Source organism: Ursus americanus, chromosome 36 (assembly GCF_024610735.1).
Source record: "Ursus americanus isolate L20-20 chromosome 36, mUrsAme1.1.p, whole genome shotgun sequence".
NCBI lineage: Eukaryota > Metazoa > Chordata > Mammalia > Carnivora > Ursidae > Ursus > Ursus americanus.
The window spans coordinates 21313665-21341533 of NC_142162.1; the positions used below are offsets into that span (position 1 = coordinate 21313665).

At 39.8% G+C, this 27869-nt stretch overlaps 1 protein-coding gene across 7 annotated transcripts in view; it reads right to left on the minus strand.

Annotated features, from left to right (window-relative positions):
• Positions 1-27869, minus strand: part of MEIS2 (Meis homeobox 2) — a 203340-nt gene that overhangs the window by 169586 nt on the left and 5885 nt on the right. For all 7 annotated transcript variants that reach the window (XM_045815996.2, XM_045816003.2, XM_087859294.1 and 4 more), the window contains exons 5-7: positions 27705-27755; positions 26758-26907; positions 16630-16744 (exon numbers count right to left, since the gene is read on the minus strand). In XM_045815996.2, coding sequence (XP_045671952.1) covers positions 16630-16744; positions 26758-26907; positions 27705-27755 — 316 coding nt within the window. The remainder of the gene's footprint in view (positions 1-16629; positions 16745-26757; positions 26908-27704; positions 27756-27869) is intronic.

A 27869-nucleotide genomic window follows, 5' to 3' on the forward strand; every position in this document is an offset into this window, starting at 1 on the left:
TGTATCCTGAAGTAAGAATTCACAGAAAGTGATGCAGGCTTAAAATTCAAGTTATGGAAACAAAACTAATAGAGAGTCAATGATCATATGTTCCTTCTCCTTCTTCTTCTAATTTTTATTATTATTATTATTATTATTATTATTATTATTATTATTATTTTGACAGAGAGAGAGAGACAGCCCGCGAAGAGAGGGAACACAAGCAGGGAGAGTGGGAGAGGAAGAAGCAGGCTCCCAGCCGAGCAGGGAGCCCGACGTGGGGCTCGATCCCAGGACCCTGGGATCACACCCTGGGCTGAAGGCAGACGCTTAACGACTGAGCCACCCAGGTGCCCCTATTATTATTATTATTATTATTATTATTATTCCCATCTGGCCTACCACCTAGAGCTTCAAATACATTATCTAATTTAATTCTCACATCATTTCTATGCAGGTGTGACAATCCTCATTTTATAAATGAGATTAAGTTTAGAGAAGTTAAATGAATCAGCTAAAATCACACCATGTGTGGGAGGCAGGATTCAGACCAAGGGCTACTCCCATGCTCTTACAAACAAAGTTACAAACTTTAGAACTCTGAGTTCTCATTTCTCCCTGGCAGAATCACAAGGCATAACCTTGTATCTGGTTTCTTGAACCCCTACCCAATTCTAATGAATGTGTCACAGATTTGGTGACTGATGCTTTGACAAATTCAACCATTTTGGGTGCCAATATTCCTAATGAGAAATTAAACCTTAAGTCAACGCTAACAACTAAGTTGCCACATATTACTAGTTACTAACCAGTTGTCAAACTGAAACAATGATTTATTCAACCAATGTCTATTTATCACCAACTATGGACGCAGTTAGTATGAGGGCGATAGCAAGAGCTTGTGTATCAAGCAAGCCACAGGTAAGCGTCCCCCCCAATCAAGAGCAATTTCTCAACTTCTGTTTTCCTTACCTCCTGCTGTCAAGGGTACTGTAAAAACTGAGCAAATGTGATCAGATGACATGATGAAAAAGAGAGGCCAGAAAGTTTAAGCAAGTAAAAAGTTTAAAAAATTGTTTTAAAAAGTAAGTCAGGAAGGTGGCTCAGTCATTAAGTGTGTGCCTTCGGCTCAGGTCATGATCCCAGGGTCCTGGGATCGAGCCCCTCGTTGGGCTCCCTGCTCGGCGGGAAGCCTGCTTCTCCCTCTCCCACTCCCCTGCTTGTGTTCCCTCTCTCGCTGTGTCTCTCTCTGTCAAATAAATAATAAAATCTTTTTTATAAATAAATAAATAAATAAATAAATAAATAAATAAATAAATAAATAAATGTACGTCGGGGCGCTGGGTGGCTTAGTCAGTTAAGCATCTGCCTTCGGCTCAGGTCATGATCCCAGGGTCCTCGGATCAAGCCCCGTATGGGGCTCCCTGCTTCTCTCTCTACCTCTGCCTCCCCCCTCATGCTCACTCTCTCTCAAGGAAATAAATACAATCTTAAAAAAAAAAAAGAAACAAAAAATGAAGTATATCCATGCAGATGAAAAAGTTAACATATCACAGACTCGGGGACTACTGTCTCTAGAGTGGTGCTGTATGGGGCAAGATGTCCACCTACAAACCAGAAGGCTTCGAGGGGTCCCTGACAACATTCAACGGGAAGCTTGCCTGATATTCCTATCTTAAATGTCCAGCATATGGAGCAATAGAGCAATGTGTGAGAATACCAAATTATTTTGGTCTAATTTTTAAAAAGTCTGACACATTATTTCTCAGTGTCATTTGATTTCAGCCAGGGTCCAATTTTTTTTTTTTTTCCTTTTTTGCCAGCTGAAAGCAACTTATGCTGTATACAGGCAGAAAATAAGCAACTAGAATTCCATTTAGTATATGAAACACGGAGAAAACTCCATTAAGTGGCTGATAATTATGCCAGGATGTACAGCTCATACGTATAGAAGCATCAAAATCTGGGTGGATAAAGAAATGTAAACTCCTATCTCTACTCTCAGGTTTGTAAATTGACTAATGATATTAAAGATCATTGGCTCTCCGAATATGTTCATGTTTCTATCTACAAAATAAAGAGGACATCCAGGACGCGTGGGTGGCTCAGCTGGTTAAATATATGCCTTCGGCTCAGGTCATGATCCCAGGGTCCTGGGATCGAGTCCCACATCAGGCTCCTCAGCAAGGAGCCTGCTTTTCCCTCAGCCTGCCATTCATAAAATTTTAAAAAATAAAATAAAGAGGACATCCTTTAGAGATGTTGCAATTTTCTGAGTTAATTGCTGTCAAAAGTTCAACATCTTGTAGAAAAACTCCTTTACAAACAAGACAAAAATCAGGCTTTTTCTCACCATACTGATAGTCTTCTTCTTGATCATTTCAAAGGTGGAGAGGCAAGGTGTGCCTAACCTAATTCTCTCTCCTACAGTCCCCAAAGGGGGTGACATACTCATGTGGGTAATCTTGCTACAATGCTCAGGAGTAGAATGTATGAATGCAAAAGGCTTTCCCCTCATTTGATGATCAAAAAGGATCATAATTCTGGATCTTCTGAATGCCCTGGAACGTGAACACCTGCCAGCATCCTCTAACAACAAGGAAGAGTTAGGGAAAAATTTACTGCCAGTATATGCAACACCTGCCTCGTGGCAACCAGTTTTGAGAGTCTGCTAAGCTAGAAATCCCAGAACAGTGAGATGCAGGCAGGTGGGGTTCTGCAGCTCTGAGTCCCAGAAATTTCCCAATGAACAGTATGTTCCGTCCATAGCTCACCATCTGAAGCAAGCCATCCACTCCCAAATGAGGAAAGATGGTTTTCTCTCCTCCTCTCCTCCCCCCTCCATGGATTTACCATCTAGCCTCCAACTCAGTGGCCACTTTAAAAAAGAAAAAAAAAAAAAGTTTACTTTTGAGGAAGGAAAGTATGTCATATGCTAATTATCAAACTAAGTATTAATAGAATTCATAACAGGATTCTGTTGGGATCCCCATTTATAAGTTGTTGAGGGTGTAACCAAAAGTGCTTGCTGTGAGCTAAACACTCAGAAGAGATTTACTGGCACTCGGTTTGATTACTACAATGAGGTGTAACTACGAAGATGGTTGGGTTGACAGAACATTCCATGCAGGCAGAGCTGAACCCCACGATATTGCTGACCTTAGAGGAACTTGCCTTTTCTACAACTGAAAATTGACCCTGAGCCCATGTTGATCCACCTCTTGAATACAAGATAGATGAGGACCCCCTAGGATATTAAACGCTACCTGAAAGTACTTCAATAAAAGAAGCAGTTGAGGACTGTTTTCCAGAGTGTGTCCCAACCGCGACTGGTCTCCAGAGATGATGCACAAAAAGGTTTCAGTGGGTAAGGGAGTCTGAGAAGATCTGTGTTCTGCCCCGTGTGGACTTAAAAGGCACATTAGCAAATTAGAGTATCTGAAAATTCCCATAGTTAGAGGAAACCCCGCTGTACTCCAGCTTTCAATCTAACCGCAAAGTCCTTTTTTTTCCTTTTTAAGTAATGTCTATTTAAATATCCTTGGAATTGTTTTTCCAAATATTGAAGAAGACATATTTACTCAATCCTGTTAATAATTATAACACTGTAAAAACTTACAAAAATATGTTCCTGCATACATTTCCAGAATGATGTTACATACAGGAGACCTTGTGAATCACAATAATTTAAGTGCTTAAAGTACTTTAGAGAGGATGTCAAAGTTTTTTTTTTTTTTAAAGCTATTTGAAATTTGCTTCTTCATTCAAAGAATACCCACTTTTTCAAGTAGACTGTATTACAGGCAAGTATACGGGCTGCTATTTTTACTGTGGAAGACATAGTGGAGAATTTGTCATTGGCATTCAAAAGGAAGGCGATTATGTCACTAACCCCCATTCAAAAATCTTCAATAGGTCCCTATTACCTACCAGGTCAAGCACAAACTCCCCAGCTGACTATTCAATGTTTTTCACAATATGGACCCAATCCACTTTTCAAAAAATAATAATAACAATTACTGAAGACCTACTATGTCATCATAGCACAATGGGGTGGGGGGTGGGGGAGATTGAAGGGGAAGGTGCCTAAGACATGGAAACTGTCCTCAACACTCTTCTAGTCAAACAGGATAATAAATAATCATGCAACCAAGGACTACTGCACAGAGAAAACCTGATTGTCAGAAGAGAGACTACAAAACTGTGCAGTGGGACTTCAGAAGAAAGAAACAGCTCCCAACTAGATGAGTCTGGGGCTGGTAGAGGCTTCAGGCAAGTGGCGGTTCCTCCAGCTTCATATCCACAACTTCTACTGCCTAGATATGAATGCACGATTTCATTTTTAGGTTCTTCGCCGTGATGGCAATAACACAGGGTCAGCGCTCAGCTTTTATTTAATTATTTATTCCAGGAGGAAAAAAAGCTACTTTAAAAGCAACTTCTAAATAAAAAATACGTATAATGTTGTATTAACTACGGATCCAAGCATAAAATTACTGTCATGCTACAGAAATCCTATCACTTCGTCTGTAGCCCCCAAACTCTGTTAGAGATTGTTTATTATTCCCATTTCCCAGATACAAGGTGGAGGATTAGAGACTCACCCACGACTGGCGACAGATCTGAGGATTTAAAGGCCGGCGGGCGACACCAAGGACCACATCTTTAACCACGACGCTGTACTGCCTGTAAAGACCTCGTGGCCCCCCCACAACGAATCATTCTTCACCTGACACACATCCTAAATTTCTACTTCAACAACTTCACGTGTGCACATGGAATTATTTTTCTCCTTTTCTCCGCCGGCTGCTATCTGTCCATACTTTGAAACTCAGGGCAGGGAAAAAGAAGACTATCTAGCCTGTGGCACCTCCAGCCCAGGAGAGGCCAGCTCGTTATTTTGGACTCTGCCCCTTTCTGTCCATCCTACCTGCCATCTCTCCATCCGTCCTCTCCCTTCTGTCTCCTACTGCCACTGGCTTAACTCAGCCCTCATCAGTCTTCTGGACTAGGAACCCTCATTCCATATTTAGTCTTGTTTCCCTCAAATGTACTCTCTTCATTCTAGAAGAGATTTTTCAGAAACGTAAATCTCAGCAGTCATTCCTTTTTGCTTAAGTTACTTTAATGGGTTCCATCACCCAGAGCAAGGTTACCCTGGCGCGTGGATTAAATATTCCGATTCCCAGGCCCTCCAGTGGCGAGCCTACATTCCGTGCAGCTGAGGTCTGCCCGGGAATGGGGCTCTACAAGCCCCTTAGCGGCTACTTATCACCAGGAAAGTTTGGTAAACGGTGCTCCACGGGATGAAGTATAAGCTTCTTAGCTGGTAAACAGGGATCTTCACTTACCCTACCGGGGTGAGGCCCCTACCGGCCTCTCCAGCCACCTCGTCCCCACGCATCCTCTCGCACAAAGAGCAGCGTCCGTCTGGCCGTGGCTCTGAACGCACCGTGCTGCTGCACGCTCCTGGGAGTCCGCAGTGGCCGCGGCATCCGTTCCTCGTAAACTCCCCACCTTGCTCACCTGAAACACCTGCTGAAGGCCTTCAGGACCTTTCTCGAAACCTCCGCACTCCTGTGAAGCCGTCCGCAGGTACTTGCAACAGAATTAAGGACCCCTCTCCCGAGACGCCTTACCCCTTGTATGTCACGGGCACTATTAGCAGCACGACCACGCATCCCTGCACGTTCCTGAGTTACTAATGAGCATAAAGAGAAGACGGGCCGCATTTACTTGCTTTGTATCTCCTGCCGCTAGGACCGTGCTTGGCACTAATTGTGCGGCCAATAAATGTCGAAGGAAGAGAATATTTGGGGGTGCCACCCTTAGTCAGTTACCAGCCTTGGCTTTTAAAAAGCCCATGTTCATAACCCACGCTGTGAGTTAATTACTCCCATTTTACAGGTGAAGGAACTAACGTGGAGGGAGATCGAGGCTTCGAAGCGGCAGGGCAGAGATCAGAGCCACCTGCCTCCGGGGCCGACGTCCTCTCCACGCCGCGCACTGCCTCCACGCCAACAAGCCTTCCTCCCTCCGTGCCCCCAAACTGACTACCGGCCTGGCACAAGAGTTAGTTATATACTTGAGAGGGGGCCTCCTGCCTCCTGGGGATGGTCAGTTCTTGAAGGCAAGGATCCTTGCGATTTTCATATTTTTATTCCCGAGTGTCTTGCTCAACGAAGAGCTCTGTGCAGTGAATGTAAGCGGCATACAGGTCGAAGAGGTCTTGAGAGCATGAGAGCTTCCCGCCCTCAGACAGGGGTGCGTGTCCACACCGTAGCCCCAGAGCCCCACTCCGTGTCATAAAAGGACACCAGCCAGGTAGATCTGACAGGCTTGCAATAATCTGATAATCTGATTTATCAACTTTTCTTCATCACTCACATTTAGTACACAGAAATTTTGGAGGTTTTATTTTAGCGGATGGCATTTATTACAAATGTGAGTTGGAAGAAGAAATATGAAATTTTACACTCCTAGTCTACTTTTGTAAATCTTCAGTCTTAAAAAAAAATGAATGTTTGGTTCTGAGGCAACAGTAACATCTCTAACTGGTAGTGAGGGTTAGGGAATCAGCGTCTTGCTTCAGCAAGTACTCTCACTAGAAGGTAATCATCTACATCCTGTATAAATTATCCATCTAAAAATCGTTAGAAACCAGCAAAATATACTTAACTTTAAAATTTTCCTGAGAATTATTTAGTCTTTCTGGAATGATCTGGAATACATTTCAGGAGAGGGTATGGTGTCTGCCATTGTAATGGTTATCATGTATTGTTCTACTTGTGAAGTGCAGAAATTCCAACAGTGGTTCTCATTGATTAGATAATGGAGAAGTTGCTTTGTGTTTACGAAATACACTTCATTCCTAGCTGACCGAACAGTCGTCTGATATTAATATACCACACCTTAGGTGCCCTCCTGCTAAACTGTAACATTCTCCCCTCCCCAGAAAATAAATTCTAAATCCTAGTTATTTTCTCGATGAACCAAGAAGAAGAAAAGCTCTCCTGATAAACAAAAGCAAGAAACAAAAAAATATTCTCTCACTACATACCACGACTAGCCTGTAAAATCAAGGAAAGAAAAATACGTTAAACTCCAATTACAAACAAAACGTTCAGCCTCTCTCTCTGTTTAAAGATAAAATGCACAAATAAAAAAGAATGTAGACGCGAATGTAAACATTAGATTCCTGGAGCTTAAAGCGAGTATTGCATAATGCATAGAATTGTCCATTCCTCGTGTCGTACACCTGAAACTAATGCAACATTGTATGTCAACTACCCTTCAATAAAAAAAATAAAATCAAAGATCATCTCATTCAGTCTTATTTTACAGATGAGCAAAAGTCCAAAAACAGTAACAGACTCATCCAAGGCCACAGAGCTAATTAGTGTTAGCATAAGACTGGGGGTCAGGGGGGTAAAGGAACTAACAATCACTGTTTCCAGCCAATGTTACGTGTTTAACACATGGAATCTCACTTAATATAATCTCCGGGACAACCTTGAGGTGAAGTAGTTTTTCCCCCACTTTGCAGATGGAGAAACTGAATCTAGCAGATATTGAGTAAAACTGGGACGTGAGCCCATGTCTCTCTGTCTCTGAACTCTGCCCTTTTCGGTGTAACCCTGACCTTAGCGCACAGGCCTCTTAACTCACAGTCCAAGATTCTAGACAGAACCTCAAGCAGACGAAAAAATGCTCACTACCAGGTTTTCCTTGCATCCTCCAAAATAATTATACTTGCTCAAAAGCAAACTATGAAAAAACTGGGCAACATATGTAGAAAATCAACAAAAGCATGTGGGGCCTAAAATTCAAGAATTACTTCCAGACTCTTTACCTGTGTGTGAAGACCAGTGACTTCCCCCAAGGTCAATCTCATCCTAAACAACGAGTACAAGCAAAATGCACCCTGAGTTAATCATGGGAAACTATTCACCGCATTAAGAAATTTCCCTTATTAGGTTTGCCATTTACATTAAAAGACCTATCCATACACTTACTTTTGTAAAGATAAGTAACGTAATGAAAGGAAACGCCATCTCCAAATTCTGACTGTGTGTAATTTAAGACAACATTGAGAACAAATAAGACAAATCCTATTTTAAGTATTATCTTAAAATACTACTTAGAATAAGAATCAAAAATTTAGGAACCTACCTATAATCGAAAGATTTCTAAGTTTGAGTTGAGGATCCATGGACTTACCTAGAGCAGTGCTGTATACAACAAAATGTCAGTGAAAGAAAACAATTTTTATTATCTCTTAAGGATGCAACAGGGTTTGATCAAATGTATCAATATATTCAAAATAGCTCATTTGTGTTCAGGTACACAACACAGAGTCAATAAGAACAAGGTTTTGATTAATGTGTCTGCCTTAAAAAAAAAAAAAGAAAAAAAACCCCCAAGTCTGTGGATTTGTTGATTGATTCATAAGTGGACCTACTATTGCTAGACAGTTGAATAAATGATAATCCCTACAATGGAGAAGCAGAGAGAGAAACCAGGAACCAAATAATTTTAACATAAACTGTGAAAGATGCTTTAATGGAATTGGAAAGTGCTGGTGGGGTGCGCAGAATGGGACACTGGCCCATACCTGGGCAAATCAGGAACGCTTCACAGAGAAGTTGATATTAGAACTGGATTTTCACCGGTAAGAATTCCCTAGGCAGAAGAGAGGCAGCCACACACTTTCTCTCTGTTTCCCCTCCATTATTTCTCTTTTCAAGATCTGGCTTCTCAGCCAGCTGAGACAGAGAAGGGATACCAAAATGGCTTCCTTTCATTTTAATGAGGAACTAGATTTTAGTGAAGCCTCATAGTTGTTTTCTGGCTGGTCATAAGAAAGGGAGTGAGTAGTTCAAAACCACTGAGGGATAAATTTGGTAGATGAAAATGGTTTCTATTATTGTCTGCTTGACATCAAAATATTTCTAAGGGCCAAAATAAAAACAAATGTCAACATAGGAAGATGAATCCTCCCATCAATCACACCTCCCCCTCCTCCAACCACCCCTAAAACAAGGCGAATTTCAAGAAACTCTCCGAGGGTAGAAATATAAGAAAGAAAGAGGAAGGGGGGAAAATCACATGGCATCATTATAGACTACTCTTCTGAAGCAAAGTAAAGACAATGAGGAGAAAAATAGAACACGTGTATTACAATGTATAGCACCATACGGCTGTGTTTGATGCTCTGGAGGGCTTCAACAAGTACTGTTCAGCCAAAAATCAATTGAAAAATCAGCATGATAACAGAGCATGAGTTGCCCTATAATAGCCTTAAGACCCCCAAGGCTATACAAGTCCCTTTCATCTCCCACACTGCACTGACTCCAGGGGAACCTCACTTCCCCTCCCTGAGCAGTATGCCTAGCTGTATTTCTAACCTACTGTTTTACCCTCCCTGAGAAAGGGGAGCTGACAAGGACCAATGATGATTTAAAGTGGTTTTTAAGATTTTTTTCCTTTCCGCCTTATTCTTTATCTTTTCTTGATATTTGGACTCCAATTCAGCCAATAATATTAGTCATAGGACTATTTCCACAATATTAAATGGTCAGGCATAATCTCTGAAAAGCCTCATAATAATACTGTTTTTTAAATGTCTTAACAGACATTAAACTGCCCCTTAATAAAAATCAGAGTTCAGGCTTATGCAAATGTGGCATGTAAGCAATTCACAGCATTGTTATAAATATACATATACAGTTCATTCCAAGATTTCATCTCAATATTTCTTCAATCACTTCCTCACAATGTCTGGTTTGTTCAATTTATATTTCTACTTGGCATTTGGTGCAAACCCCCAAAGATAAGATACATCTGTCCCTTAGTCACAAATCTTGGCATTTTTACCTTAACTCAATCGTGAAATGATTGGTTGAATGTTACCTTCCTTATTAACAGGATTTCCTCATAATAAAACATTTTATTTCCAAACTTCTGAATGTGACATGAGATGTACCAACTCACTAGTGACATACCACGGCTTAAGGAGGACATATAAACACCCTGATCCGAGTGAGGGAAGGAAGAGCTAATTGGAAGTCAGCTTCCCTCTGATTATCAGCTTGTTTATGGGGAGGGAGGACTCCTCTGAATGGCACTGTAAATTCATCCCTGATTATGGCGTTAAAACCAGAGTTCATTTCCACAAGCTCCCCCAAAACCCCCCACCCAATCCATTTTGTTTAGTTACAAAGGGTTGTGCACTGTTTTCAGAGAATGACAGTTTTTCATGCTTTGATTTTCTCCAGTTTCAAGAAAAATTAATCAGTTGCACAAGCCAGTTGTCAGATTTCACTTCCCTCATGGCAGAAAGCACACATATTCATTGTCTGCTATAAGAATAAATTTTAGTAATTTTTTCCCCATGTCAATATGAATATTAGACTGACCCAATTAATATGAAATTCTTCTTTGCTGCTGGAACAGACAGTGCTACAGAAAGAGCCATTTGCACAACCTGTTCATGATTATGGGCCATAAGGACACAAAGATGGCACACACATTTGTGGACCATCTGAATTCTTATACGGAGAGGGGAGGGGGAGGGGGGAGCGGCATGACGTTAGCGTGACTGTCGTGGGTCATGTTTTTTAATCCGTAGTATTGGACATGTAACACAGCAACAAGAGCTGATCATTTTGTTTAATCACCTTCTGGATCTTTGCCAGATGGTCTCTATTGAGAGCGCTGCAAACAGAGAGAGACGAACTGCATCTAACGCGCCACCAGAGCTTTCCCGTAAATGTCTGAGAACTGATTCCAACAAGAATTTAGTCTCAGAGCAGAAAGGGATACATTTAAAAACTATGTGCATTAACTATACTTTTCCCCATAGAATCCTCACTTGGCATGAATAATTTACCCACTCTTATGCTAATGGGATCATGAAAGTATCCCTGTGTCTTTAGTGCAGCTATTCTCAGCTTTCAGTAATTACCCCACCCAGTGAAAATAACATGGCTTCTGCATTGAACGGCAGACTAGTACCTGACAATTAGAAAGATCATGGCTGACAGTGGAAGGGTCCAGAACTGGACAGAGAAACCCCTGTGGCCCCACAGTGGAGTGTAGCCATAAAGTAACACTGGCCACGGGGGAGGCGAGCAGGGGGGAAAGGGTGAGAAGAAACATTTTCCATTGTCGAGCTCTGCGTTGTCTGACTTATTACCAAGATTTTACTTAAATAAAAATATGTTCCCCTTTACATCACTAAGTGTAAGAGACGCTCAAGACAAGTTCTGAAGGAAAAAAAATAAACAACGTCCAAGAAGAACTGGAAGAGTTACCTTTACAGCACATCTGCGTTAAGTATCTATTTTATCAGAATTGTTTAAAATCTAAAGAGTGGCAAATCCTCAGCATTTTGCTTTTTGGAGGGAAAAGGGATTAGAAAGAAAAAGAAGAAAGAAAGAAAGAAAGAAAGAAAGAAAGAAAGAAAGAAAGAAAGAAAGAAAGAAAGAAAGAAAGAAAGAAAGAGAGAAAGAAAGAAAGAGAAAAAGAAAGAAAAGAAAAAAAGAAAAGAAAGAAAAACTCATTTTCGACCTCTGTCCACAAAACTCCATGTTAGGTAGTTCACTGTGTAAAAATTATCAGGCTAAAACATCTGGGAAAGAAAGCTATGAAACAGCAGGGAACGTGGCTGGTTTATTGTTTATCTTTTGTTTATGAGGCAGTATTCAAGTTTAATTACTACTCTAAATTAAACTCTAACTGGCATCAGGAGACATCCCTTTACATGACTAAGTTAAAAAAAAATCCAGAAATCCCAACTCTGGCTTTTTCAAGTAAGTTGATACATATAGGAAGAAATTACTCAAAATTAACAGCAATTATAGAAAGCTTTCAAGCATTTATGGGCACTATTACATGCTCCTAGAGCATTTATTTATTAGAACAGTTTAATTTTATATCTAATGGTTACTATTCTAAAAAGTCCTGAGAAAATCAACAAAAATTATTTGGATGTTTGCTGATGGCTAAAGGATGGTATTCTTTTGACTTTATGGTGGGGGGGGCGGGCGAGGGAAAAAATGCAACATCGATATTCTATATACAACAGCTTCTTCTGTGGGAATGTTCAATTATCAATTACATTGTCAGAGAATTTTTTTTTTTGGATACAATTAGGAAGACAGGAAGGAAAAGAAATGTCATTTACTTATCATAACAGTGAGTGACCAGTTTTGGATGAACTTAGCTCTAGGAAAAATAAAAGTTAAAAGCAACTAGCAAAAGATTATGCCAGATGGCATCTGTCATATTGTATTTAGGGTTATTTTAAAGAAATTGCCGCCACTATGAAAACATTCCATTGACGGAGTTTTCCTAGACTGAATAAGAAATCCCAGAACATGGTCAGGATCCACCGTAGGTAGGTTGCAGGTTTTTCTCCCTCCTTTAAGTGTATAATTGGAATATTGTGGTGGGGGAGAAATCTATTTCATACCGATAGTATGCATTAGACACTCAAAAGTGTAATACTATTTTAGATGCTTGCTTACCTATAAACACACCCTTTATGGGGTATTTTTAGATTGCAACACCATGACTGGTAAAGAACCGCATAATACATAAATAAATATCTGGCTATAAAATAATAGTCTTATTGCCTGGATCAGAGTTGGGGACATCAATGGGAGGGATTGGTAGGTGGCAGAGTTGAGGGGAATTATGCTGGCCTGCGCAGCCGTGTGTCCTGAAAGATCAGAGACGTATAGACGCTCGTATGCTAATGTATTTAGGTTAAACTGGGTCTGGCAACAGTATGGTTAACGTGCGTGTGGTGTGCAGTGTGAGCTCAGCAGTTACTGGGCCAACTGTCTCGGTATTTCTGGGAATCCTGCCTATTCACAGTGCAGGGATTGTTCAATTGCTGCAAAATGTACAAAATGAATTTTACAAAAATGAATTGTAAGGAAGGCCCCATTACAACGATTTTACAGCAAAGATGTCAACATCAATTTTTCTTTCATGCATAGCTAATGATTAAAACAGCATATTCCATTTGCCTAAGACAATTTATTTCATATTGGCACATCAAAATATTGAAATACAAAGTTATCTTTACTCTACCCTTTTTATTCATTGCTGCTGAACCCATACCATTGTTCAAACCAGGAAAAATAAAACAAACTTGGCACGAAATACTTAAAACAAAGGCTCATCAATATTCTCCAATTTGTCAACATCTCAATTACAGCACTGGAAAAAATGTAAATTTCATGTGCTCTAAACACTGAGGGGTCTATTCTCTTGCCAATTCACATGCGTAACTCCCATCAGCGTTAATGGGAGTTACACAAACCCATCAATAATAATAATACTTTGTACATATATTGTGCCTTTCATCTAAGGCTCTCAAAGTGCTCTGTGAACAAGGGGGCTGCTTCCTAGTCTTTACTCTGGCAAAATACACAATGAAATACAAAGCAGCTTTTGGCTCAGCAGGTACAGAATTAGGGACCCCGAGCCTTATTATCAAGCCCCATTTTACTGATGGGAAGCCAGACACAAAGAGGACCAGTTACTGCCCCAGAGTCCCCAGTCTGTACCCTAGTTCTATCCCTGAAAAACCAGATTTCTTTCTTCATTCTAATGTGACTAACAAGACAAACTCCCTCCCTTTGGCTGCTTTTAGCAAAAGAAATCAGAGTGAATGAAAATCTGGTTCATATTTATATAGTTTACTGCTAGGCATGTGCTGTTTGAAAGATATAGTAAAGTCAGGTTTTACATTTTACCAAGTTTGTGTCTTACAATATTTCTAAAATTTGATTTTTTTTCCTCTCTATTTGGTTTGTTGCACAAACACTAGGGAGGAAAAGACGACCTTTCACCTGTGTAACTGTAGCTCTTTCACTATCAAGTCATAAAATGAGGTATTTTTAGGTTCCAAAGTAAAGATGTGTATGAATCATTTTAGCAAAGATATTCACAAAAAATATAAAGCAACATAAATGCATGTATTGTTTTATAGCATATGGCTATTAAAGTTTAATTTAAAATGTGTATGAAAACATTGTATTTAGTACAATTCATCCCTATTTTTTCTGTTTATCATAATTTGTTTTGAAACTGAGTCGTTTTACAGTTTTCCATATGCCTGTTGTGCTAATAAATTCTGAATACGCAAGAAAACTCTTTTCTAAACTATGAACTTGGTTTCCAGTGAAACATTATAATATATTTAATACCAGGAACATAAATTTCCCTCCTAGGTTTCCCATTATACAGCAACCCTAAGATTTCACCTAGGATAAGCATATGTGATTTCAGTCAATATCTCTGTTGACTTTGCCCTGAAGCAGATAATTAATCTTTCCCACAGAAAGCCACTCTGGACAATTCCGTGGGCCCAATTTCAAAATACCTTAAATACACGTTTAAAAGACTAACATAGGCCTGAGTATGACAAAATACATCCAAGCTCGGCTTCAAAATTTAGTCTGCTGTAACAAACAGAATACCCTCAAACACGTGTCTGGGGACCACTGATGTGGTAAGCCAGGTAGGAATTCTCCACGCCAAAACATTCCCTATTTTATAGGAATCATAGCTTGTTTTTGTCCCTCACACTTGAATACAGTAAAATGACTGACTTCCTAGTACTCGGACACATAAGCTACCATGTCCATTCTTTAATCCCACGGAGATATGATAAAAGGAGCAAAATCCTGCAGGGATCAAATCCTTCAACATGGGATAAGTGGGTGCAGCTACCCACCACATAGGGGTTTGTGGGCCTCGCTTTTACCCGGTGCATCTGTCTCAGAACTCTTCTCTTTTTCTGACCAAAAACAACAACAAATCAAAACGAACCGAAATGATAAAACTCCACGCCTTGCCTGTTGCCGCAACTATTCCCAGCCCCAAACCCTAGGGTCTTCTCGCTCCCCCTCCCTCTCTGGCTGGTCCTTTCCTGCTATCTCCCTTGCCATAACTCAACCAACCCAACAGAACCAGTCAGTTTTAAATTTCAGTTGGGACCTTCGTGACCTGTTAATGAATCTACAGAGAGGAGAAAAACTCACAGTGTTGAGTTATGCCTGGTGTTGCTAGCTGACTTGGAGTCAGAAATGCTTGAAGCGTTAACGTAATTGCAAGAATGTGAAAAATGAAGCGCTGGGCTCCTGAGCAAAGTGAAAGGTCAAAGCGAGCCGTGCACACAACAAGTCTTTGGAAGATAGCCTCATTAGACCATTAAGTCTGCTTCTCTTCCCCCCCCTTCTGTCCAATGTTTAGGGTGTTTTGTTTTTATGAATAGATACATTTCACCCTTTGTGTTATAGCAGTTAGGGGTGGTAGGGAAGGTGGGCTCATTCAAAGCTTTCCAGATTTACCCACCCTGAGAAGCCCATCGCCATGACATGGGACCACAATTAAGCCACTGCCCTGCGGATCCACAGGATTGAGGTGCACGCCCTCTCCGACATGCCTTCCAGTTTGGTTTTCTTACGTACAATCTCACCGGTCTAATAAAGACAGGAGATAAGCCTAAAGAGATCCAATTCACAAGTTCTTCCACAATTTGCCATCCGATAGTTTTCATTTCTGTATCAGTTGCAAACAACCCAGATTCTAATTTGGACCTATTCGCAGTTAATGGCGTCCTAGGAGAAAAGTTTCTTTTTATACTCTTCTAGAATACTAGTAATCCAAAATCTGTGGCCAGAAACTTGGAGGAGTCAAGGCACTCACCCTGCATCAACCACCCTCGTTTAAACGGCACATATGATGACAGCTCAAACTGTTGAACTGTCCTCCACTTGGAAGACTGTCTAATGCTTAAATATTGTGGCCATAAACACAGTCATAATAGAGATGAAATGGACCTAGGAGATCAGACACCATCTAACGTAAAATATTAAAAAGTAAAATCTATACACTTTCCTGGCCCACATTCAATAATGCATCTTCCTTTAAATTATCATTTTAGCTGGAGAAGAGTCATCCCTACCAATGTGTAATTGCTCTCTGTGCAATAGGTGAGTTTTAAATGGTAAAATTTATTCTAAATTACGCTAGGCTTCCTTGTCAGGTGCAGCTGACGTCCCCCTTGCCCTCCGATTATTCTAATTTTTAGGATCTGTGACAAAAGTCACCATGTCAGCTGAATGGAAATGGGGACAAATAATCTAAGAACTTCAAAATCCATCTTCCCAAGATAAAATTCCATACAAAGTTCACCCAGTACTTCTAGAGCTCGGAAGAACAGATTCTGGCATTTTATGCGCTTTAGAGCCATCCCTGTTGGTTACAGAGAACTCCTGCAGTTGATATTACAAACAAAATACCCTGCTTATAGAATAATTCCAACTAGTGCAAAGAGCCGCAAAGTAAGCCTGTCATTCTATTTACTCACACACAGAAGTAAAGTGTAGATAACCAAATTTGTAAAAGAATTGGCAGAACTAATCAATTGTTATTGTAATGTCTACTTAAAGATTAGACATATCACTTTGACTTTTTTTTTTAAGTAATGGAAGTTGAGAGGAACTAACATAGCAGCTCTCTAACCTGCCGCTCTCCTGTTTACAGGGAGGTAGATGGACCGGTATCATAAAATACTGAAGCTATTTTAGTTATGTCGACTTTGCACAAGGAAAATGCTTGACCTTTTACCTTGTTCACTGCTGTTGTCTCCGCTCTGCGAAGCATGGCCCCCACTGGAGGGTCCTGGGGTGCCTGCGGAGTGGGTGGAGGTGGCATCGTCGTGGTCTCGCCAAGATGCAGGATTCTGATGTCAGGATGCCAGGAGATTTTTCCACAGTTACCATTTCAGCCATAAATGAGGAACCAAGAGGAGAGGTGCAGAGGGAGACAAAAAATGTACACATATTAGTATTTGTGGAACTAGGCCTATCTGGATTCCACACTACGGTATGTTGTCTTTTCGGAGATAGGTGTCAAAAGTAGGAAAAGGTACTCTGGAATGTGGAGGAGGTGATGGCTAGCTACATCAGTGTATGCATGTGTTTAATTGAAACAGACACTTAAAAGGGGTGCCTTTCATTATATACAAATGCTACCTCAATAAAGTGAATTCTCAAAGTTAGGGAAAAGAGCTTTTTACAAATCTAGAAGTCATTTCTACTCTTGCTGTCTTTTTTTTTTTTTTTTTAAGATTTTTTTTATTTGACAGAGATAGAGACAGCCAGCGAGAGAGGGAACACAAGCAGGGGGAGTGGGAGAGGAAGAAGCAGGCCCACAGCAGAAGAGCCTGATGTGGGGCTCGATCCCAGAACACCGGGATCACGCCCTGAGCCGAAGGCAGACGCCCAACCGCTGTGCCACCCAGGCGCCCCTACTCTTGCTGTCTTAATTGGGGCACACTCTTCCAAGAAAGAGGCTAATACTCTTAGATACGAATTACAGAACATCTACAAAACTCAGTGACTCCCTTAAAACAAACAAACAAAAAACGCAAAAAACCCCACAGATCCAAGAAAGTACGGGGCAGCCCCTGCATCTTTCAGACGCATCGACCTAAACCAACTTGAATGAACACTGAAAATTAGCAACTGGTTATACAACCAACAGATACAGTGACATTAATGAACAGAATGAAGCAACTGTGAACGATCAGCCATCTGATAACCTGGACGGGACCCCCACGTGAGCTCCATGGAAGCTTTAAATTCACAGGGCATTGCTTCTTTCCTGGAAGTCTGACTTGTTTCAGAGGACATGCGAGGCAAACTGAGAAATTATAGCTCATGCTACTTTGCTGAGTGTATTCTTCTCCTGTTCCTCCTCCCCTTTCCTGATCATTCCCAATCCCCTGCTGTTGCTTAAAGGAAAACAGGAATTCTAATGTACAGGAAGGACTTTATCAGCACCACATGAAGGCAGGCAAGAGATGGAATTTCCTCTGGCAGAAACGGAGAGTAGGAACAGCACATGAAACAGACCAGCCTTAAGGCCAGAGTTGTACACTTGTCACCTGCCTGTGATGACTTCAACTAAAGCCCAAAGATCTCCTGGCGAGCAAATTCTAATTGGGGGAGGGGAGATTCTTTGGGGGCAAAATGAAACAACATCAATCCCTCAAAGTACGCTATTTCTTCTCACAAGAATTGGTAAATAAGGATTCAGACATGCCTATGGGCAACATGCAAACATCTTGACCATCTGAAAGCAATCTTGCCACGTTGTCATTATATATAGTTTATCCAGAAAAAAAAATCAGTCTATCATTTTCTTCTGTATCAACTCTAATGTATATATAGAATATAAAATGTTATCAAAATAAAATCAAGAAACCACCGTGAGACAAAATAAGGGGCTATTCTTATTTGGAACAACAACAACAACAAAACCCCCTTTTTTTTTCCCCCTCTACAGGTCTGCTACACACTGACTACAAATTAATATTTAGCATTTTTGAGAATGACGAAATGACCCAAAGCTCTATAGATCAGTAATATCTGTATCAAATAACGCTACTGGCCAGCCATCAGGCTAGCAACTGATTCAAAGTGAGAACCCAAAGCAGAAATCTTGTGACTCTAGATACAGCAGAGGTTTAGATCTCTAAAGGTTATGTTTTAAAAAGGAGATTAGGGAACGGAGTCAAATAAAATGAAAATCAAGGTTCTGTGCTGCCTGTATTAAGACAAAGTCATGCCTGTGATTTCTCTAAGTTAGAAACCACTCCAAGAGTTTCAAGCTAAAGGCAAACAGAACACAGGGGTTCTTCAAGCTCTGCAGCCTCTTCATGTCAGCTATTTGCCGGATGGTAATCAGATAAAGAGCTAGAAGAATTATGTGGAAGAAGGAAAGAAAGAAGAAAGAAAGAAAGAAAGAAAGAAAGAAAGAAAGAAAGAAAGAAAGAAAGAAAGAAAGAAAGAAAAAGAGGAAGGAAGGAAGGAAGGAAGGAAGGAAGGAAGGAAGGAAGGAAGGAAGGAAGGGATGGAAAGGGAGAAAGAAAGAAGAAACAATAGCATGGCATGAGTTTAGTCCTGCAACAACACTGGCTAGCGCCTTCTTTTAGAAAATGAAATACCTGAACCACATTCACCTAGGCTAAACTTTCCAGTGTACACAGCAAGTGATGTTAATTTTATGCACTGCAGGCTTTTTATTAAGCAGGCTGCTATAAAAGCTCCTTCCCCCTCATGAAAATTACAATAATTAACCACTAACATCTCAACTATGTTTTAAGGTACATGTCATCCAACGACTGTTATATCATCGTTCAAATGAGGCGAGTCACTAAAGGGACTGGAAGGGACCGCTCAAAAGAACTTCCTGCCACTGAGAATACGGGTTTGCCCCTCTCAGTCAAACCTGTACTGAGTTTTTCAAGACAGACCTCATTAATTTACAATTTAGTGTACTTCTTTCAGTGGTTTTCTGGAGGGGATGTTTTCTGAATTGTAAAGGGGTGAAAAATAAGCCACATAAGCAAATTTTACTTTAAAAGCAGCTGATTCCTCTAAGAGACCTGGATCTTTGGTTTTCGGCCCAGTCCTAAAATTTGCTACTGTTCACCATTTAACGTACCATGCCCCTGTCTCTTCTCTCTCCTCCTCCACATCCTCAAAAATGCTGTCCCCAACAAGAGTCATAAGATGTTTATTTCCGCAGAGGGTCTCAAGTGTTATGACCTTGTTTGAGAGACTGACACAAACGAAGGAGTAACCAACCATGGCATTCATCTAACTCCGAAATAGGAAAACCAGATGGATCTCTCTGGGGCTTCAGGGCTGAGGAGTTCCCCCGAAGTTGTTCCGATCCAGCTACACCATGGTGACTTGATCACATACGAAGACAAACGCTGATTATCTAGTCAATAAAAAATTGCTACCTTCCCGGTTAGAAAAAATTACAACCTACGTGGATGGGTAAAATATAATCCTTTACCCGTAACACTGGGGTTTTTTTTCTTAGACAGAAAAATTTGTTTGTATCACAACCTCTTTCCTCTTCTTCTTCTTTTTTTTTTTTTTTTCCCCTCCCTAGATAGTTTCCAAGTTTACATCCTTCAAGAATAACTGCCTGGCTTTCTGCCAAATTATATGCAGAAGTTTAGTGAATCTTGAAACCAAAGTGGCATATGAAAGCATGTACCACACATGATGTATGTAGGAAATAAAGAGAAATGCTCTCTGAGTGCTTGTGTGTGGGTGAGCACGCAGGTACATGCATGGTACTCCATACGTTCCTGTTCTTCAACCCAAGTATCCCGAAGATCCCCGAGGGCAAGGAGTGAACATGTTTCTATTCCCGGTGGCTTTAATAATTGGGAGGCAAATATGGTACTCCTCTTGCTCTTACGTAATTGCGTTAAAGAGCAGTGTTAGCAGGAGAAAAGCAGTGAATACTGAGTGGGACACAATAGAAGGAGATGGAAAATAGATACAAGAAGCTAGGTCTCCAGGGGCAGTATTTTCTATTTGCTGGGCTACAGACTCACAGCTGATAATGCAAGTTGTAATTAATATAAAAGCATGAGACAAGATGGGGAGAGCTTGTAGTAGCGAGGCCACAGGAGATCATTCTGCTGCTCTCCTCTGTTTTTCATTTACACACAGCTTTCCCTAGAAAACACAATTCGGCCAGTGTTTTTTCCCTTGAAATTAAAAAAAAAAAAAAAAAAAAAAAAAAGATTTAGCACCATCATTGAATTTTGCTAAATCTGGGAAAGAGCACAGATAGGACAGGAATCTCTGGGCACAGGAAGCAAAACATACGCAGGCCTGTTTTGTTGAGGTTGCAGATATCGTGGAAATTGTCACGTTTTACACCCTATGGCATTTCCGTGGGGACTTGCCCATAGGAAAATACTTAGTAGGTCCTGGTGAATTGGTGGTATTGCCCTGTTTAAATGATTCCACAATGCTCATGGTTCCTCCACTGCAAAAAGGCAATGCAGTAAAATGTAGGAGTGTTTCTAAATAAATACAAAACTGAGTGGGCAAGTAAAATGTATTAGGCTTCAAGGAGAAAAGAAAAAAAAGCCATACTACACCAAGTTCTATCTAAAATAATCTGAAACTCATCTTAGACCCCAAGTGAAAAGATGATTCAGTGGATGTGGTAAAGGAGGGAGAGCTTTAGATTCAAATTAAGACACTAGGGTGCCCTCTCTAACGGATCATGTGGCCTTAAGCAAGTAATGCACTTCATTTCCCTGGGACTTGCTTCCTCTGTCTCTTTAAAATTAACAACCTAGGCGAAATAATCCCTAAGGTCACTTCTACTTCTTACTTCTATTATTAAAAAAGAACCCTTTAAAATAAGCATTTGATTTTCTAGAACCTATAAAACTAATGTGATATATAACACCAAGCCAAAATTTTTATATGAACTTGAACAATACAGTAGACTAATTCAGAATATGTGCTTGTAGGTAGAAGGCAACAGTAAACATATATAAAGATATTTTAACCAGCAAATGAAGCATGCAAAACTAATTTGACTCGATATGTTTAAACAACAAAGGCAATATATGCTTGCATCAGTACACATAGTTAATACGTAACATATTTCCTATGACTTTATGATATTTTAGTTCCTAATTAACACTGTGCAGAGATTATTTTGTTAAATAAGATGAGAACTCCTATCATGAGGTATTCAAGCCTACAAAAGTTAAAAATGTTAATTGTGCGGTTTGAAAAAACGTTAGAATTTCAACTTCAGTATTCTAAAGTTGACATAAGAACTCAGGAGAACCATGCATGCTTTCAGAACATGGACTCACTCTTTAAAAATGTAAATAGAGCTGGGGTCTTTCCCTCATCTCCCTGCTTCTACACTCTATTGAGCTTTGGGAATTAATATGTGAGTAACTCTCAAAGAAGTGTCAAGTACTCTTTGCAAATTCCAAAAATGAATTCCAAAATGAAAAAAAAAAAATGGATTCCTCTATTTAACTTGTAGAAAAAAATATAAATTTCTTGTTTTGTTGGTATACCATCACATTATAAAATGTCTCCTATAACTCTGAAATTCTGTTGGGATATTCCATAAAACATTCAGTCTAAAAAAAAAATAGGAAATCAATTTTTAAAGTATCAAAAATTTAATCTGATAGTGAATGTCAGTGGCTGTCAAATGTTTGTTTAATTTCATCTCATCACAGTTACACTGAAAACATACTTCAACTGCACAACCGAAGTGATTTAAATAATATAATTATTTTGAATGGTAAATTGACAGAGGGGCTATCAACCTTCAGAAGCTACACAACAATAACAACAGAAAAACCCATGACCCCCGCCATGTTGAGCTGGTAGAAAGAACTCAGAGGTAGAACTTTCCCGGAATGGGTCCCTGGAGATGTTGGATAACACACCACAAAGTCTAATCCTATACTAGAACTTAAGAAACTATCTGATAAAATAAATCATTTGATTATTAATATTATTACCAAATCCCATTATTTCCCCCTTGATATCCTATAGACCAATCACTTAAACCTATCCCTCTCCTCGCTGCCTAGTCCCTGCTGACTTTCCAGGTACTAATAGATTCTACCTCCAGACACTTGCCTGTATTCTGTCAGGGACAAGGTTCTTAACCCATTTTTAGAAGCTGTATACAGATAAATAAACTTGACATATTCAGAGATGCAAAACAAAACAACAGTATATCTTCAGTTAAATTATAGCTTTCAACATAGAAATTAAAATAATTTCTTTTATTAATCATATTATCAGAGCTAGTCAATTTTGAGGCATCTGTCATTAACTATTAACAGATAAAGTTATATCTTCTTCCCTATACTTAATTCATCCAAAAAATTAATAAATGAGTTCCTTATGAACATTAATTAGAAATAATAATATAACTGTATGCACTTCAGGCAAATAGAGCTTGGCTCAGAGAATATATTTCAAACAGATATATTTCATTTATCTAGTGCTGATCTAAAGATATGTGATATCTTTAAATGTAAACATAAAGATATATTTTATTTGTCTGTACTAGATCTAAAATTATGTAACGTAGAAAATGTGGATATCGCCTATTATTTAGAAATACTACAGACTAGGAAAAGCATGAATATTCCACAATAGTTTTCAAGTTGAAAATTTTTTTTAAAGAATTGGTTTCTTGACATGTTTATTTTAAACATAATAAATTTGAATGTCTGGGAAACTTAACATGAATTGCAGCTGGAAAATAGAGTTCTATTTCCTTTTACCATCTTATTTTCTTTTCCCCAATATTCCAAAGAATACTATAATAGTTGTTTCCTACCTACAACAATTACTCTCATGTTTAATAAGAAAATTAAATAAACTATATTATAATACAAAAATATAAGCATTATGAATTTACTAAAAACAACAAAATAACCAATGTTGCAAATTCTATTATCTATTTAATTCCATATTTCCTTTTATCATCATGCCCATCATGGAAATGTCGATAATATATGAGCTAGTTCAGTATCTTTAATGAATGTAACGTACTAAAGGTTAGGACATTCTGGTTGTCTGAGTGTTACATCGGATTATTTACATAAAATTACAGAATGTGAAATCAGCATGACAACAGCCTGATTTACTGTGTAATAGTATATAAAACTCATTCTTAAAAGCCTGCCAAAAGTACTTGCTTTCAAGATATTTGTAGCAATTACTTTCATTCAGTTTTATTTTCAGATTTTTCAATAAGAAAATAGAAGTCTATTTTGGCACCTAATATTTTGTTCCTGATGCTTTCCTCTCTGCTTTCCACTACACAAAATTACACACTTATTCTTTCTTTTCTCTCTTTCACTGTCTCTCTCCTTGCTCCATCCTTCCTTAAACACACACACACACACACGCACACACACACAATGCAGCCTGATACCACTTAATAAGTATAGAGGTGTATGTGTTTTGGGGGTGTCAAACAGCTGTCACAAACTGTCACCTCCACAAGAGAAACCTTGGCACACAACAAATTAAACTACACTTCTTTTTTAGCTGTCATTATTCATAGCCAATAAGTTGAAATGCTCTCGGCATTTCATGTGCAAATAAAACCATGAGGAAGCACAGTAGATCAGAATAGTGGGCCAACAGATAAAACAGAGAAAACAACACGCTGTCTCAGTCCTTCTGAAGTGGCTCACCATCACCCCCTGCACCAGCGTGCACCAAATGAGATCCAGCCTGGGGCAATGTATTAAATATGCATATCAAAGCAAATGAAAAAATAAACCTGGAGATTCAAATTGGACACATTTACATGCTGAAAATGCCCCACTCATACCACTTTTCAGGTAGTAGTTCTGGGGTATTTTCCCTTTTTGGTGGGTGGGGGGTGAAGGGAGGGTGTACTGGCAGAAGAGGCAGACGTGTAAGAGAATTCACTTTGTAGGGGGTGCTTGGAAAGAAATATAACCAACGTACCTATGGTACGAAAACACCAAAAATGGTGAAAACTCTGCAAGGTTTTCTCTCCCCTCCCGCATAAAATTCAAGTCTGCAGCAAATCTCGCCATTTCCCACTCAGTGTGCTGGTGGAACAAATTATTGCTTCCTTTCAAAACAAATAGCAGGGGGCTAAAGTAAAAATGTTATAGTTCAGATCTCTAGGAAATAAAAGGCTTTAAATTATGATGCCCAATGAGGTGGCAAGCCCTCATGGGTTCAAAATAAATCAGTTGTCATCTTTGCTTGATTGGGGGCCTGCAAGAGGAGCAACAAATGTTACAGTTGACTCTTTTATCCAAAGATAATGATTGTTAAATTATTAAAGCGCTATCCTCTTAGGTACCACTTCCTTCTTGAGTGTAATTTAAATATTACAATAGTTTCATATATTGGCAGTGTCTATCAGCCAATACTCTAAACAGCCTAGTTTATCTTATCTCTTCTATGTAGACATTGGCATGTTCTCGTTACGTACATCCACTTGAAAAACAGTTGCCAAGAAAGTATTCTAGAAAACCAAGTAGTCGAGACCCCTGCAAATGTCATGAGAAACGTTTTTGGCTGCAGATAACTGTGAACCTCTCATCCTACAAACCACGTAACTAGATTCCTTCTCATTCCCCCAACATTGCAGGCTGCATTTGAACTGAGAAACAGGAAGCAGTGAAAATAAACAAATAAATTACAACAACAACAAATATTTCTAAGGGAGTGTCATGCCGTGTGGACAACGACCACACATCATATAGCCACATACCAGCAAGTAAACTTCCCATAGCTGCTTGCTGCGTCCTCTTGATTTTAGTTAATACACTCAAATGCAAAAGAGCCCCTCAAAGTCCCCCCCCTCATGATGGAACAAGTCAAGAGTAAAGATAGCCATAGGAGCTTTCAATGCCATAGTACTTATTCTGTCTTAGAACTAGACAACCAGGACTGAGGCTTTCTTTTTTTCTTTCTTTCTCTCTTTCTTTCTTTCTTTCTTTCTTTCTTTCTTTCTTTTTTTTTTTTTTAACTTTTGTTCTTAGGCTGGCTTTCTACATAGTACAAAGGCTCATAATTAAAATGTATGACTGCATATTTTCAAAACTTTTTTTTGGAGGGTGGGGAGAGATAAAGAACCTCACAGAAGGTTTATTCTCAAGGCATTTCAACCCATTCCTCTTAACACCCAGGAATGGGGGGCGGGGAGTGGTGGTAATGATACAAACTGCCTTCAAGCACCGAAGTCTGTTTAACTCCACGAAGTGTTAAGTTAATATTTCAGCCAGCAAGTTATTAGACTATAGCCTGTATCACTTAGGTTGTAAGCTCAATTGAATATAATCTATAGACACCCTGTCCCCCACCCCCGGCTTGAGTTCCTATAAATAAACTGCTGTTCACACCCACTCTTTAACCTCGCCACTCTTGCCTTTCCTACCAGCTGCAATCTTTCTTCTCTTTGCTTCTTTTTCAAAATTTCAGTCTCACTACATATGCTTTTTTTCTTTTTTTCTTTTTTTTTCTTTTTTTCTTTCTTTTTTTTTAATCTTCGGACTCCCTACATTGGTTCCAAAACAGGATTAAAAACAGAGAATAGAAAGAAATCTCCCATCCTGGCCTGACATACACAGTCACTCCTTACTATACTCTGTCTTCATTCACCAACTGTTTAAGTGTTAAAATTCAACCACGAACCTATGGTTACTCAATCGCAATTCCCTTCAGCTTTCTGTAATACATTGTTAATAATTGTTTCATCAAAGTTACTGTCTTTTATTATGAAGATGCTTCAGGCACTTGGCAATAAGTCCATATACTGACAATAAGTTTCTATAGAGCAAGAGCTCAGAGAATTGTAATGTGTTCACTCCTTCTTTTATTTCTAATGCAATGCAAGATTGCCAATAATTCTCGGGACTGTCATCTCTGTGAGAGACTGGGAAATCGGCCCTCCCTCCCCGGTTCCTCTTGTCCTTCAGTTCTTTCTCTCCCCCCAACCAGCTAGCTGACTTGCCTCTCTGTCCCGGCTGTACTGATTACACAGAGTTGAGAAAGCAGAAAAGGCAGCAGTCACCATTTCAAACAGACAATTTGCTAACACTCAAACCACCAAATCCAGAGAACTTTACACATTAAGAGCACAAATCACTCTATCAACTCCCTGGTTTCTTTGGTTCTCCACATAAATAAGGGAAGGGGCCAGGAAAGGACAAACGAAGATGAAGGGTATGGCAGAGGTAGTGAGAAAGAGAGAAAAGACTCCCCAAAAGACCAGATCGTTTAAAAAGAAAACTAAGTTTAAGCTTAGCTAAATGTTACAACAAGTTTTTAAAAAAATGCTTTACCAAGTGGTCTCAAAAGAATGCCAAAGGGCTCTTCGACTTACATGGTCAGCGAGATTTGTAGAGGAGCCTGAAAGTTCTTCGTGATCTGACTTGGAGCTGCCGTCTCTTTCATCAATGACAAGGTCGATGGGCATTTTCCCCTTCAAACAGCTAATGTACCGATGGCAGAAGTTATCACACAGTTCGTGGACCTAAAAGGAGGGTCATGGTGGAGGGTTCAGCTCATATTGTTGTTGTTATTGTTTTGTTTCATTTTTAAAGGGGAAAAAATCAGGTTGCAAGGTTACATTTGGAAAGAGCAACAGTGCAATGTCTTCCAAACTAACTCTAATTAATGGGTGTAATACTTGAAGGCAAGGAAACAATAGAGCAATTGTTGCAGCAGATATTATTCTCCAGAGACTTCCCTGAGCAACAAGTTAGAATAAAGAGAGAAGAAACAGGACTGGAAATAACTGGGCTCAGACTGGGAGTCCAAGGGGGAAAATCCGATTTGATGATAACATCAAAATGTTAGAACGCTGGAACTGGGAATAGCATTGGCATTTGCGATTCAATAAGCTAAGAGTTTTGCATGTTTCCAGGGGACAGGGATTGAGCTGCAGAGCAATGTAAAGACACCCCAGAGAGGATGATTCCCTCTGCTTGCACCTAACACTCGCTCTGGTCTGAGGGTGAGCTAAGCTAATAGAGACGCAAGCAGGCTAAATGTCCAGTAACACAAATGGTTTTCTGCATTTCAAAATAATCCTGAATGCCTGGGGGAAAAGGCAGGAGGGGGTGGGGTAGGGGAGCAGGCAGGGCTGTCCTAATTCACCCATCCTCTGAGCCCCTGGGTGGAGGAGCAGTTTGAAGGAAGGACATGGTAACAAGTTGCTCAAAACCTCCAGGTGCTCAATCCCTCAGACCGTAGGTTTGTTAAAGACGTCCCAAGTCAACTGAGAAAGGAAAGTGGCTAACACAAAATGGGGAGTGTCATTTCCCTTACCTTTTCTAACTCCAAAAGATGAAACCTTAGTACTTGTATTGCTTGTATCATCTGAAAGAAAAGTTTAGAGTGTGGAGTTAAGGCTCTGTGACTCAGGAGTCCTGAGTGGGGGGTGGTGAGGGAATTGAGCTGGGGAGAAGAAGGAAGCCAGGCAAAACCCACACA